The sequence below is a fragment of the Amblyomma americanum genome, chromosome 10 (assembly GCF_052857255.1).
Source record: "Amblyomma americanum isolate KBUSLIRL-KWMA chromosome 10, ASM5285725v1, whole genome shotgun sequence".
NCBI lineage: Eukaryota > Metazoa > Arthropoda > Arachnida > Ixodida > Ixodidae > Amblyomma > Amblyomma americanum.
The window spans coordinates 8,786,849-8,801,851 of NC_135506.1; the positions used below are offsets into that span (position 1 = coordinate 8,786,849).

At 48.5% G+C, this 15,003-nt stretch overlaps 1 protein-coding gene across 5 annotated transcripts in view; it reads left to right on the forward strand.

Moving 5' to 3' along the window:
* LKRSDH (lysine ketoglutarate reductase/saccharopine dehydrogenase) overlaps nucleotides 1-15,003 on the forward strand; it is a 63,052-nt gene that overhangs the window by 33,616 nt on the left and 14,433 nt on the right. For 4 of the 5 annotated variants that reach the window (XM_077639320.1, XM_077639317.1, XM_077639318.1 and 1 more), the window contains exons 3-6: nucleotides 9,298-9,392; nucleotides 11,770-11,907; nucleotides 12,848-13,177; nucleotides 14,081-14,227. In XM_077639320.1, the coding sequence (XP_077495446.1) occupies nucleotides 9,303-9,392; nucleotides 11,770-11,907; nucleotides 12,848-13,177; nucleotides 14,081-14,227 (705 nt within the window). In that variant the 5' untranslated portion in view covers nucleotides 9,298-9,302. Of the gene's footprint in view, nucleotides 1-8,980; nucleotides 9,120-9,297; nucleotides 9,393-11,769; nucleotides 11,908-12,847; nucleotides 13,178-14,080; nucleotides 14,228-15,003 lie in introns of those variants that run through there. The other variant, XM_077639319.1, reaches the window with a different exon arrangement.

The following is a 15,003-nucleotide window of genomic DNA, read 5'->3' on the forward strand; positions in this document are numbered from 1 at the left end:
CCGTCAGGAAAGGCCGATGGCTATCGCCAGTCACTGGGAATTTTCCATTCAGCCGGCTTCCCCCTCGCCTCGTGCACGGGTAGCGGCGGCGGCAAAGAATGAATCAAAAACGAAGCCGGTCAGTGGCTTGCTCAGTGGGCGAAGCGAAAGAAAATACCAAAAACGAATAAAGGGAATGAGGTCCAACGCGGAAGGCGCAGGAACCGGAAAAACAGTCGCCGCTTGCGGAGAGGGAAGCCAGACAGAAGGCACGCGCCGACGCTTTTGCTGTTTTTTGCTCTCTCCGTCTGATCCCTCCCTCCCTCACCCACCCCCTTTCCCTTCTGCTTTACGGCTTACGATAAAGACCGGGATAGGTAACCGGACGCTGTCCTCCGTGAACTGTGAGGCGATTTCTCTATCGGCCTCCCTGTAGTTTCATGCATGCTTGTCGAAATTACTTGCATCCGTTTCACTCTGCTAGTACTACTTTTCTTTCTGACGTTACTACACCTCCGGTTTAACTACCTGTCCTCGAAGCTTCCGTACCTTTGACTTCGAAGTGTTTCGAATCTGAAGGGCCGCTCTGAAACAAGTTCGGACAAAGTAGGTTAGGTAAGCGCGCTTTGGTTTACAGTGGAGTAGTTAGAGTAGCGGTTTTGTTTTTGCGATTTGTTTCAGAAGAAATGAGAGAAACCGAAATTGCAACTTTGCGCTCGGCTACTCATCCGGAGTACCCGGTTTCGAACCCAAACGCGGCGGTAGCGTTTCGATGGAGGCGAAACGCAAAGGCACCCTTGTTCTGTGCGACGTCACTGCACGTTAAAGATCCCCAGGTGATCGAAATTATTCCGCAGACCTCCACCATGGCACCTCTTTGTTCCTTTCTTCTCTTAGTCCCTCCTTTATACCTTTACCTTAGGTTTAGGTGTGCGCCGAGATGTGAGACAGATACAGCGCCATTTCCTCTTCCCAAAAACCAATTTTTCATTTTCAGTTCAGGCCCCGCCGCGGTGGCTCAGTGGTTAGGGCGCTCGACTACTGATCCGGAGTTCCCGGGTTCGAACCCGACCGCGGCGGCTGCGTTTTTATGGAGGCAAAACGCTAAGGCGCCCGTGTGCTGTGCGATGTCAGTGCACGTTAAAGATCCCCAGGAGGTCGAAATTATTCCGGAGCCCTCCTCTACGGCACCTCCTTCTTCCTTTCTTCTTTCACTCCCTCCTATATTCCTTCCCTTACGGCGCGGTTCAGGTGTCCAAAGATATATGAGACAGATACTGCGCCATTTCCTTCCCCCCCCCCCCCCCCAAAAAAAAAAAACCAACCAATCATTTTCAGTTCAGTCAGAACTTATGATTTATCAAACTTCAGAAGCTGTTCCGCGCGGATGGATGGCTGGATGGATAAGGCCGAACCCTTCAAATCGGGCGGCGGTTAATGCCACCTAGTCATGACTTGTGAAATTTTGCTCTTGTCTTGATTTTAGCCTCCAATCGAAGCTACGTCGTCCGACGCCACCACACGGAGTACTAAAGAACAACAGAAGCAGAGAGAGAGAGAGAAGTAGTAGTAAATTAAAAAAAAGACGTCTTTTACAACAATTTATCCTTGAACTGGCTGATTTATTGAACCGGGAGTGCACAGGCGCTCCGGAAACAATGTTTCGCACGTGTGTGTTTTACAGTGAAGCCACAGGTGGCAGCGAGGTTGCTCTTCAGATTAGTTTTTTTTCCTCTCTCTCTCTCTCTCTTAAAGCTCTGTTTACTCAGTTTAACCATCACAATCACAAGAAAAAAAGGCAATGGACCTGATTAACCACCTTACGTGTTCAATCAAGAGGGTCGTACGCGGTAGGTAGGCGGAGTCAACCAACGCGTGTAGTGTCTTTCTGCCAGTCCAGTGGCGGCTTCGCATTCGCTGTTATTTTGTGTTTTAGGTTTCAGTGAATAAACGGTTTCAGTCACAGACAATATAGCCGCACATTAGGCCCACGGAAATAAAAATACACGTGGACTCTGATTTGCGTATCCCTCCGCCGATGGCAGAGCGGCAAGCAGCCACGGGACTGGCTGACGCGTTGGTTGACTCCTCCTACCTACCGCGTTGAGTTCAAAAAAAGGCGGGAGCCGGGACGTTTAATCCGATTCAATTAGAACAGTCGGCCGCACAGGACAAAAATTCGAAGTTTCTAAGAATGCCCGGAACGTGTAGATACAGAGTTCCCGCAGTGAAAAGACGAGTTCCGATTCCGCTTGAGTGCACCTTTAAATAGGTAACGCATCTTTAAAAAAAATATTGGAAACCTTGAATATAACGTTTTTTTTTTCTGCAATTATTTTAAACCTAAATTGCACCAACAGGCCAAGACGAATAAATTTATAAACTTGTAACGTTCACGACGAGTTACGGTCCCGTGCAGAGATAGGGACAGCTCCCTTACAAAAATTTCAATAGACAGTCTATATACTGTCCATAAAGTCTGTATAGACAAACCGTAGAGAACAATTTATAGGCAATACAAATCCCATAGATAGTCTGTAGACAATCTATAGATTTATGGCCATACACTTTTAGTACTTTTGTCTATAGACAGTCTATAGACTATGAATAGACAAAAAGAAATCTATAGGAAAGAAATAGCGTCTATAAGAAGTCTACAGACTGTCTATTACGCCCTCACAAAAATGGCCTATATAGACTGTCTATGGATAATTTTTGTGAGGGCGTAACCTAGCGAGGGCGTACGAAGGTACGAAGTGCCTTCGTACGCGAAGGTATGAAGTGGTAAGAGGGATCTCGAAATGGGTGATGGTTCCTAGCCTGACTTTCGGCAATGCGGTCCTGTGTATGAGGCCTGCAGATCTTCAAGCAAGGTTCGAAATCAAACAACGCGGCGTAAGGAGGCTAGTCTTGGGAGCACATGGCAATACACCAAATCAGGGGTACAGGGTGATATGGGATGGGCGTCGTTCAAGAGCAGAGAAGCTAGCAGTAAGATAGCATTTGAGGAACGATTGAGAGAAATGGGGGAAAAGCGGTGGGCTAGGAAAGTTTTCAGATACCTGTATATAAAGAATGTTGACACGAAATGGAGAAAGCGAACTAGAAAATTGACAAGCAAATATCTGGACAGTATTTGGGCGGCAAGTCATCAATTATCGGCTAAGAAAAAATGTTAAAGGAACGGAGAGGGCTCTGTAGAAAGCAGAGACGATAACGAAATCGGCGCTGGGAACATACAGAATGTTTGAGCAGGAAATTGCCAAAGAAAATATCTACGATAATTGTAGGGGAAGCTCTTTCCTGTTCGAGGCCAGGACGGGAGTTTTGCGGACTAAGACCTATCGAGTTAGGTACCAGGAGATAGACACGTTGTGCGGTGCGTGTGGAGAGGAGGAGGAAACGGCTGAACACTTGATACTTTTCCGTAAAGAGCTTCACGCACACTACAGTTGAAAGCACTGGGCTGATTTATTCAAGGCGTTGGGGTTTAAGGGCAGTGAAGGAAAAATAGATTTTAAACGGGTAGAAGTAACCAAGCGAAGGTTATCTCATTGGTGGCTAAAATCAAGACAAGAGTGAAATTTCAACTGTCATGGCTTGGTGGCTTGAGCCACCGTTCGATTTAAAGGGCTCAGCCTTATCCATTCATCCATCCACAACTATTACACGACGAAAAATCAACATCTACTCAATGAGTGCTTCATTCTGAAGTGCTCAGCGCAAATGTTGTGGATTCAGTGTTGAGTAAACTTAAGGACTTCAGACGTTCCATCAAAAATTAAGAAAGGCCCAACAATATGTCAACGGAAACTGAAGGCTCATTTTTGTAACGGCTTACTGTGAAACATGCACCAATGCAGGGCTCGTATCAACACCGGCCGCACAGGGTTCTGCCGATTCTTCACCGAGAGCCCCAACCCGAGCACATGAAAGTATCTTAACATTTCGCCTCCTTGGAAATGACAGTATCTCGGCGGGTTATCAAACCCACGACCTCGCCCATTGCAGCCGATAAATCACTGCGACGATAAAAAAGACGCTGCTTGGTACAGAACGCGCCATCAGTGTATTCAGCGGTATAGGTGCTGTATGATGATGATTATGGATTTTTATGCTTCAAGGGCATCCGTGGCCACAGAGCGCCATGGCACAAGGTACTTTTGACTACTCAAGGTGGGGTCAAAGACTCGTTTTGCAAGAATTTCACGCCAGATAAGCCGAGCACCAGGCCAAGGGAAAGCTTGTACCCATTGCACCACTGGTGGGTACCCGGCGGCACTGGGGATCGAACCCCGCACCTCCCTCATGCGAGGCCGATGCTCAACCACTCGGCCACCGCTGCGGTATAGGTGCTGTATCGTGCACGCTTGTAGATGATGCCTTGTGTTCTCTAAGTTTAAAGTGATCATATATGCGCGTTGGGGGCGCAAGGAAAGGAAGGCACGGGGTCTTGCATTTCCATGATTAGATCTTTGCTTAATTCTCTTGCCTCTCACGGCGTGACATGGGTACGTCACTCGCCGAAAAAAAAAATACATATGCAACCTTGAGTGAACTTAACTACATATGCAGCACATGCCAGTCATTCGAGGTGCTTTATGCAAGCAACAGTCGTTCGCTGCCTACGCGCAGGCCGCCAATATTTCACAGCCAAACTGATAAACGTGTTAGGGCCGGCGTAGGTCCTACGTTCCTGGCCAACCTGGCTGCGCAGCTTCGTTCTAACCGCTTACAAACGCGATGCACTATTTGTCGCTTGTTATGTTCAGTGGCGCTTCTATACCTGTTAACCAGGCGTTTCTGTCATGCATGTTTCTAGCTTCGTGCAAAAAAAAAAAAGCCAGTGCAGTTTTTTTCCTGCGTGAAACTTCATTAAAAGGAAGCCTGAAGATGACAAGAGGTATACCTTCCTGTGAGGAAGTACATTTGGTTGCTGTAAAGCGCTGGCCAGAACACAGAGGATGCCACGCGCACAATCAAGTGTGGGGGAGACGCAGCGGGTAACCATTGCCAACAAAATATTTTGCGTGAACCCACAAAACTCGCGCCATCTGAAAGAATTCCACGGTGCCTTTCGAACGGCGTACGCTGATTGCTCATAGCGTGATGGACGCGGCAGTGGCTTCATAGCCGCCGTGGTAGCTCAGTGGTTATGGCGCCCGGCTGCTTACCCGAAATACGCGGGTTCGATCCCGTCCGCGGCGGTCGAAGTTCGCCGCTGGAGGCGAAATTCTAGAGGCCCGTGCGATGTCAGTGCACATTAATGAATCCCAGGTGGTCGAAATTTTCTGAGCCCTTCACTATGGCGTCCCTCATAGCCTGAGTTGCTTTGGGACCTTAAACCACAAACCAGACCAAACTGGTGGCTTCATAGAGTGACGATTTGCGAACGGAACCGCGAATATGCTCGGTACGAGCCCTAAAACGCATGTCCGCGCTTTAAATTGAACAAACAAAATCATGACTCACTGTTATGCAAACTTTCTTCCTGATTTGCTGACAGAAGCCCTGGTTTCCAAACCACTTCACGATTATCAGAAAGTCCGCATTTTGGCAAGCCGGTCCCAGAGAGCAAACCGCACCCAACGGACACGCCGCAAATGACTACCAAGGCGAATATTTAGGCTAGTTCATTTCTTAATCCGGAGTTTTATGTTTAGTCACTGTGTCTGCAAGTGTATCTGCGGACGCCACGCTCGTGGTCAACGCATACCTTAAATTCACCAGTACACATCCGATAGGCTGCGATAAGTGGTAAAGATAAACGACAGGTTTTCGCCATGCCCCTGATCTCCAGCATGGCGGGTGACTATGACGTCAGTGCGACCCACCTAAAGAAAGCGCGCCGGCGGTACGTCATTGACGCAGTTCGACACACTATGTACGAGATAAACCGACTCGACGACCAAGTCAGATCATCTCTAGACTACTAGATAGGCAGGAGGCAGCTGATAAACGACGCCTTGCTATCGGTGCGTACAAGCTGAGATATCATTAAAACCTTTCACCGTGTATGCTGTGGGGAGATACCACACTGCGAATATGCCATTCTCATTGTCAAGGGGAAAGTCAGAAGCCGCGTGCCACTTGTGAGCAGAGCTCTGTTTCGTTGTCGCCGCAGGTAAATGAATTGACACCGCGACACTTAATTTTATGCTTTAGGCACAAAAAAGAAAGAAAAGACAGGATAGAGAGAGATAAAGAGGGAGAGGGAAGGCAGGGACGTTATCCAGAAAAAAAAAATCAGGATAGTGCAAAAACTCGTATGCGAGCTAAAAGAGGTATTCACCTGAACGCGTGTGCAGAAAAGCAGTAAGAGCTTCCTGTGACTGATCATACACATAAACGAAAAACTCGGTACGCTCTTCAATGGAAAGGACGTGTCAGCGGTATAGTCAACGTCATGCGCCTGCGAGGCGTATGTGGACGATGAAAAGGATACAGTATTTATAGCGACGGAAACACTTTTTCTGACGAGTTCAGAAAGATTTACGGTAAACGGATTTTCACGCGCGAAGCCGACTCTGCGAACGGATGCCGATTAATTTCGACCCCTGGGGCTCTTTGACGTGAACAGAGTTCAAGAGCGTTTTTGCACTTGCCGAACTCAGCGTAGACCGGTCTTATATCTGGCGGAATTTGCGAATAAAGGCAAACGAAGTACAGTTAAGGCTGCGCCTTTCTGAAACGGAAATAGTAAACATACACTCGCCAACCATTCTTGAAGGAAAAGGAAAGACGGCGTTAAGCGGCCCGTACCGGTTCCGTGGATATGTGTATGAATAAACGTACGCTTTATGAATAAGTTTATGAATAAGTTTATAAGTGTGTGAATAAACATACACTCGCCAACGCTCCTTGAAGGATGTGACCAAGGCACCCGCACGGGATTTCTTGTTTAATCATTCCGCAGTATGACTTTAATTTTACGGTACAATAAAATGCTCTTTCTGTGCTGTTCTGGCCTTCAATGAATTCTTTCTTTGACATCGTGCTATCGCATACAACGCCAGAAACGTTGAAGAGCCCCAGGTGGTCGAAATCAATCCGGCGTGAACTCCATTATATAGGGCATGACTTACAGCCTGCAGTGTTGAATCGGCACATAAGCAATTAAGGATCGGTAATTCAGTTTTCAAGATATTCCACCGTCCTTTTCCTATTTGCACGGAGGGAATTCATTTTTGATTTTTTAAAGGCTGATTCAACGTAATATTTTTCTCTTCTCGCAGAGATAAGTGTGGCGCGACTAAAAGTGATGAGCCTGTCTGAAACACTTGCCTCGTACTGTTTTATTATCTTTTTAAATTTACAGCTATCTATACGCCCTTTCGATGGCCAGCAGCCCTGCAACGCAATACGCCCTTAATTCGTGCAGCAACATGGACCATTTGTACGTCATAACGCTACGCCGGTCGCGACCCTAGCAAGAAAGTGCGAGGAATATGAGCTGAAGGGCCGACTGTGACAGGAGTATTCATTCTTCAAGAATAGGACGATTTAAACAGACGTTTTTTTTTTATTTTTCAAATAAGCACGGGAAATGGAAACCATTATTTTTTTCACGACTAATATGTAAATCCCCTAGCGCTGCTGGAGACACTGAATTCTTCGCAAAATAAACGCAGACGAGTTGAGGCCCTGAAAGGAAAGAACTTCTCTAAGTTTTCCAAAAATCAGCCAAGTAACAGAGTTTTAGCATAGCGGAAGCGTACTAGCATAGACGCATTACGGGCAAGCCGGGTTCTTACTACGCATGCGCGGTGACCAGGTGCTAACACGCACCTGTCAAAAGCGCATTTATTTTTTATTTTTGATAAGTAAAAGGCCTGGGGGCACTATGGAAATGACTTGAATGCATGAAGTAGAAAAGCATAACACAAGAATGCGGCAGAGAGGGGCAAAAAAAAGAAGTTTAGCCCAATAAGACAGCAGAACATAGATGACTGGGAATAAACATGTTCTTCAATGACATATTTTAACAACAGCGCGTGTGTAATAGTGGCTAATGAGGTCGACGGATGGTTCCATTGGCTACGTGCCTTGGGAATAAATGAGTAAAACAATGCATCAGTTCGACAAAATTGCACGCCTTCTTAGAAGGTGATCTCTACGGTATGGAATGTACGATGGTTCCGACACAAACTCTTGTTTAAGACGGCGATTGTGATGGCAGATTGTGTGAAAGAATGATAGGCGAGACCCTGATTCGCAAAGAAGAAGCGAAAGGTTCAAATGAGCTCTCATTGATGACACACTGGATAAACGAGAGTGATCATGAAGTATTGAAGTTATTGAGTATTTGCATCAGACACTGGACTGGTACGGTACGGACCTAAACTTACACGTCTCCGTTACGATAAAACTGCACAGTAAAGCAAGTCTCAGCTATTAAGGGGAGTTAAAGCATATATGGCGCGCTGTCTCGCAGCAAGTACTCCATTCTGAACCCCACGTGTATGCTCCGCTCCTGCCTTCGAGTGTCGCGGTATCGAACACGGCCGCCACTCGGGCGATATTACGACCGCCTAATCTTATCTGCGTGCGTAACACTCCGACGCCATCCCACCCTCCGTGTCCCCCCCCCCCCCCCTCGGAGCTTTGATTTGTTCACCGTCTCTTGTTAGTTCGGTGCATTCTAAACCGAGGACGTTAAGAAGGCCCGAGAAGCGCTTCTTGCCGGAGATAAAAGAAATGCAGCGTTCCGGCTGCCATGTTGTTTCCACACGAGGCCGTCTGCCACGAAGCAGACGACTTTGTCAATATTCGCAGATGATCCCACGAATCTATGCGTAGTTAAACGCACTTTCGCCTGCACATTCAAGCCCAGACAGCGCGCAGCGAATTTCGGTTCTGCTCACGGACGGTCATTATCTGCACGCGATAAACGAATCTCAGGGGAGTGAGTGCGGCGCGATGCAGCATGACGTCACGCGTCGCTCTATTCTTCGTGCGAAGGGAATTCACATAAGCCACTTCATCGCGTGGCCTGTCGCTCTTTCTATCCCCGGCCTGACGTCGGCATCGGTAGGAGGGGATCTAGGTGATGCTGGTTTTCTGCCGGCAGTTATTGTAACTAGTCACAACGAAGCGACACATTTCTGATTGCTGCGGGCGGACACTTCGCTCCTATTTAGGTGCGTGTAGCAAGTGTGAGTTCGTACTGTGCTTTGACTGGATTGTGCCTCTTGTGTGATTCAGTGACGAGGCACTGGTATATTTTGCTCTGAGTGCTGTTGTTTTACGCGAAGGTCTCTAAATTGTGCGTGTATTCATGGGTGCGTTTTGAGCGAACGTTCTGGTTGCTCTTCGCAGATAAAATGCTGCATATGCTAAAGGGTCACCGACAGGCCTGCCTGAAGGCCATCCTATCGCGCTGCTCGTCGGAGCTGCGACCTGTACGACACAAGGTGAGTTAGACCATTCGTTCGACACGGCGCGCTTGGCCGGTGTCTGTCTGCAGCGAATAAGGCTCAGCACGCAAGAGCTTTTCACTGGTTAGCTTTACTATTTGCGAAAGCGTGTTAAGTCACCGTGTTTGATAAGATCATCCATGCAGGCTTCTAATGAGAGTATCGTCGTACTAATTGCTTAACATCCAACTTGGCGAGGTTATGCGACTAAGAAAACAAAAGCATTTTTTTCGGCCTCTCGTACCGAAGTGGTTATTCAAGAACGAATGCCTTTGCATGCTTCTTGTAGACGGTGGGCGTTACGCGATAACGTATACAGCTCATTAGGTCGAAAAGCCGTCGGCGTAGTCGGCACCGCTTGCCGGAAATAATCGGGGGCTATGTAAAAAAAAAATCGTATCATGCCAACTGTTTGCCGCAGGATGTTCCAGATAGGTCATACGATTCAACGTTTCGTGCAGCATAAACTTGCTAGTTAAGTTAGAGCCTAGCTAGCTCGTGGCAGGGAGTCGAACCGGCGACCTATAATCAGGCGCTGCGTAAAAAAATCGTATCATGGTAATTTGTGGTTCTATAGTGATTGATGATTGACTGGTGAGTGATGGGCGATGGCAAGTTAATGAAATCATTGTAATTAACTGATTAATTCAAGAAATAAAAATGGAAAAGGGGTTCAAAGGCGTCAAAATGCTCAGAATGAAAAGCAAATGCTTGATGATGCTAATTAGGAAAATTTTGTTTGCCATTGATCAATTAAGGAATTTAAAAAAAATGAAAAATGCGTTTAAAGGTGTCAAACTGCTCAGAATGGAAAGCATAACCCACTACGCTATCGCGTCCTCTCTAATTTTTTTATCACTCTTAAGGGAATCTGCGTTATGCCGCGAATATAGAGCGCTTCTTTAGCGTGGGGACACCGCTGCTTTTAGTATCAAAGTGTGTTTTTTGACAGTGAGGAGAGGCTTTTCGGTTTCTTCTTTCCTTTTTCTTCAAACTTCGCAGAGTTCGCGCAGGACACAAGACGCCCTTAGCACACACGCGTAAAATACGCAGTTAATTTCTTCTGGGGTGTGGTGAGGAGGATTCCATTGAGCTGTGCTCGAGGGGTTTAATAAGAACATGAATGATTTTTTTTTGTATGCAGCGTGAAGCTTCGGTACTACAGTATAATTAAGGCTTTCAATATTTACTTTTTCCTTCATTATTCCATATTGTGCTCCGCCTTTTAAATTTCTTTCTCAGCGGCAATTTCTGGCAGAAACTTCCAAACCACAAGGCGGAGCTTCCTTCACAAGAACACAGAAAGTACTTCGGGTTCAAGTGTTCTGCATTTGGTTGCATGAAACCAGTGTCATTGTGACTGCCAGTGTGACTACTGTTCTGTGAATAGACTTCCTCTGCACTCTTTTAAAAATAGGCAGACTGAGCAGCGACCCACTACAGGTCTGCTTCATTGTCCATCTACCCACCCTCAACGCTATCGTTCCTACAAACGCTACAAAAGTGGCTAAAGTGCACGTAGCGACGTTTGAGCCGTCTCAGTAATTTCATAGCCCTGAACGTTGTGCGCAAAAGCGGTGACCTCCAGTCCGTGAGCAGTGTGAGCCACAACGTTATCACGACGTCTGGCCGAAGATGCACTCGAACGTCTTGCCAAGAGTGGTTCGATGACCCTGTCTGCCTTGGCCGGCGTGCAGTACGCGTTCGCATATTGAAATCGTAACGCAAAAAGAGTGTGTACGGGTGTGGACATAAGTAAACGGAGCACGTATATAGCTTTTCACCTTAGTGCTTTCAGGCTATGTCGCAGCACGAATGCAGCACTGTCGCTCAGTGCTATCGCACCTGGCTCTTGCACTGAGGCCGGCGCTGGCGGCTATGGTTGCAACGAGAGTTAGCTGGATAATGCTCACGCGATCATGCTTTTCCGAAGGTGTGATGGCCTATACCAATCCGTGATCCGAAGGCAGCTTTCTTGCTCCGGATCTTGAGTTCTGGTTGAACCGCCACGGATGTCTTGCTCCTCCGTGGGTTGGGAGAGTTGCTTCGGATGGCCGATCGAGGCACGCCATTGGGTGTCAATAGTTGTTAGCAACGCGTATGCGCGCACAAACGGAGCTGAAACCTGAAGTTGATACCGTAGCAATGGAGTGCGTATCTCGGGAAATGGAGTTTGAATCGCTGCGAGTTCGGCGTGGCTCGACGACGCACTGCGACGATCATTTAGGACACGCACGGCTACCAGTGACACAGCAGAGGCCAACAGCTGCTTCAGACGAGTGCCCTGATGCCCTTATGAGACTGCCGTTTTTTTTTTTTTGGAATGCGGTGAGCGCTCTGTGCATGACACTGTTATGGCACATCTCGATCGCAGACCATCGCCATCCGGCGTGAAGATGCATCCCTCTGGGAGCGCCGGGCTCCGCTGGCGCCGCAACACGTCCGCGCGCTGACCAAGAATGGCGTCAAGGTCTACGTGCAGCCTTCCAACCGGAGGGCCTACCCCATGCAGGCAAGTGGGCTTCGCACGCGACACGCTGACTGACCCCGACACTTGGGGGACGACCCCAGCCGCATATGGCGGCCGTCAGTATGTGTTCTGTGATGACACATATGTTGTAGGCTCACGAGCGTACTGGACTTTCGTAGCTGTCGCAGTGAAGAGCTCTTCGGTAACGAACGGAAAATTTGGCCTAGATTATTAGCAGAAACAACAGCTATTTAGAGGGCAGCAAAAGGAGACAAATGAATGGCATGCATCGGGTGAAGGGGCCAGGGTCAGGGGTACGACGGAGAATCATGGGGAGGGATGGCGTTAACCGATGTCCAGTTCTACACAGGCCGAGCGCAGGAGAAGGATCACAAGATGAGGTCGTCCCTAACTGAGGTCGTTGCGGTACAAAGGTGGCATTGTAAGCCAAAATTAAAAAAAAAAACTTAATGCAGAATGGGCTTTTCAAAGCGGCTTTTAAATATCTACTCATACGAGTACTTCGCTGGAAGGCTTTTCAGTTTTTATACTATGTAGCCATTTCCTCCACAAGCCCAACACTGCATATAAACAAGGTATGCCACTAATCGTTGCTGCCGCCGCGGTGGCTCAGTGTTTATGGCGCTCGGCCGCTGACCCGGAAGACGCGAGTTCGATCCCGGCCGCTGCGGTAGAATTTCGATGGCGGCGAAATTCTAGAGGCCCGTGTGCTGTGCGATGTCAGCTAGCGCTCGTTAAAGAACCCCAGTAGGCCGAAATTTTCGGAGCCCTTCACTACGGCCTGAGTCACTTTGAGACGTTAAACCCAATAAACCAACCAACCAAACCAACTAATCGTTACTAGCTCAATTGAGAAACCGCCCATTTGCATACGGGGTCGCCTCATTCCTCAAAGTTACGGTGGGGAGAGAAGTCTCGTTCTCCGCGGTTGCTCTCATCCCGGACGTGGATCGCCGCGCAGGCGTACGTCAACGCCGGGGCCGAGGCCCGCGAGGACATCAGCGACGTTCCGGTCATCATCGGCGTCAAGCAGGTGCCCATCGACCAGCTGCACCCGAACAAGACGTACGCCTTCTTCTCGCACACCATCAAGGCGCAGGAGGCCAACATGCCCATGCTGGACGTCATCCTGGAGCGCAACATCCGCCTGATCGACTACGAACGCATGTGCGACGAGAGCGGCTCTCGCGTCGTCGCCTTCGGCAAGTACGCCGGCAAGGCCGGCATGATCAACATCCTGCACGGGCTCGGCCTGCGGCTGCTCGCCCTGGGACACCACACGCCATTCATGGTGAGTGAAGCACAACAGCACTGTTCGACAAGGCAGTAATTGCTCATTAGCATCCACTCAAGCGCTGCCGTACGGCTTCTGCACCTTGGTATATTCCCCCAAAACAAGGGAGTAACGCCGCTGTGAGCGCGGACTTAGTACAGGCCCGCAGTGTACGAAGAGCTCGTGAAGGATAGGAGAAAAGAAATGCAGCACACGTCACGGAACGCTGTCATGCAAGCGTTTTGCGTTTTATTTGCGCCGATTATTGCGTGTTCTACCTGCAGGGAGAGCTGTGTAAGGTAGTTTTGTGGGGCTTATTAAGTCAGGGGTGAGCTTGACGCAAAACTTGTTGGCGTCAAAGCACCATGTTGTCTGTCCTATATGACGCGGTACAGGCAAGGACAATTTTGCGCAAAAATAAAGTTATCGTTGCGTTGAATCGCTTCCCAGTTGGCCGGGATTCGTTCTGTCAGAGATGAACATCCATGTTCCTTCATGCTTCCGAGCTTTTTAGACAACTGGTTTGCCTGAGAAATTTCTTTCCGCCAACCCACAACCCGTAAACTTTTGTCCAAGACTGCATCTGGGGGCCACCGATCGTCCGCGTATCCACCAGAATAATCCACCACAGTTGGCTGGTGCTGGAGTCAGTTAAAAGCCTGAATCCCCTATAAAGCGTCTTTAAACATCCCTTACAGTGATGTCGGCGCTTTGATGAAAGCTCTGCAGGTCGTGAATAAGATCGTGACAATAATTAAATTGTACGCCTAGCGCAGAAACCGTGAAGGAAACTGCACGATATTTCTGCTCCCACTGCGCACGAGTTTGCGCACAACGTTGCTCGGTTTTTCGAAGCAATCTCTTTCAGGCTAAAGAGATTAATTTCGTGGTATGTGATGATCACAATGTCTTTGGGCGCAGCACATCGGCCCGGCGCACAACTACCGCAACAGCGGTATGGCCAAGCAGGCGGTGCGCGACGCCGGCTACGAGATCGCGCTCGGCATGATGCCCCGCTCCATCGGGCCGCTCACCTTCGTCTTCACCGGATCCGGAAACGTCTCGCAGGTACTCCCCTCCTCTCTTTTTGCTTCCATCATGCAGTGATTGAGTGACGGAGGCATTCTTTTTTTTCTTTCTTGACCTGATTAAGTCTCATCTGTGCAGCAAAGCATTGAAGACAAGGAAAGGGCAATAAAACAGGGTGGTAATGACAGTGGAAAAGAATGATGCGGTTGAGAGAGATGAGGAGAGGACAAGGGAAGCCAGGGAGGGTAGCCAAAAGAGGCTCAACACGATGGCAAGATCAACGAGTTAGTAGTATACGCTGTACAACCAAACAGCGCAGCCGACGCAGACGGAGTAGATGTGGCTTGTCTTCCGTCCCTCCGCTCTGTCTGCGTCTTCTGAGCTGTTTGGATGCAGCCACAAAGGGGTTCCGGTTAACTTCCTTACATTTCCAAACAACACAAAAAACTACGAAAAACGGAAGGGATGATCAAAACGGAAGTTCGAGAAGGGCAGAGTACGATGGGAACAAAGAACTACGACACGAACTTGCAGATGACTCTGCGAGTCTTGCACAGCGTTGAGAGTGTACCCTGGAGTTGTTGGTTTCGAGAAAGATCGGATCTGCCTGTGCGTATACGAGTAAAAGAATGCGCCTTGCTGCGGGCTGCCGGCTTCGTCCAAAACATCAGTCTAAAGATTTGCTTGGTCTGGAATCTTCTTTACCGTATTCCTCCCGACGGTTGCACCTGCACTGGGCCTAACCCGTTGGTCTGAAATGCTATGAGGCTGCACACAACATACAGCTGTCAAAATAGAACAGCGCTGTTTCTCCC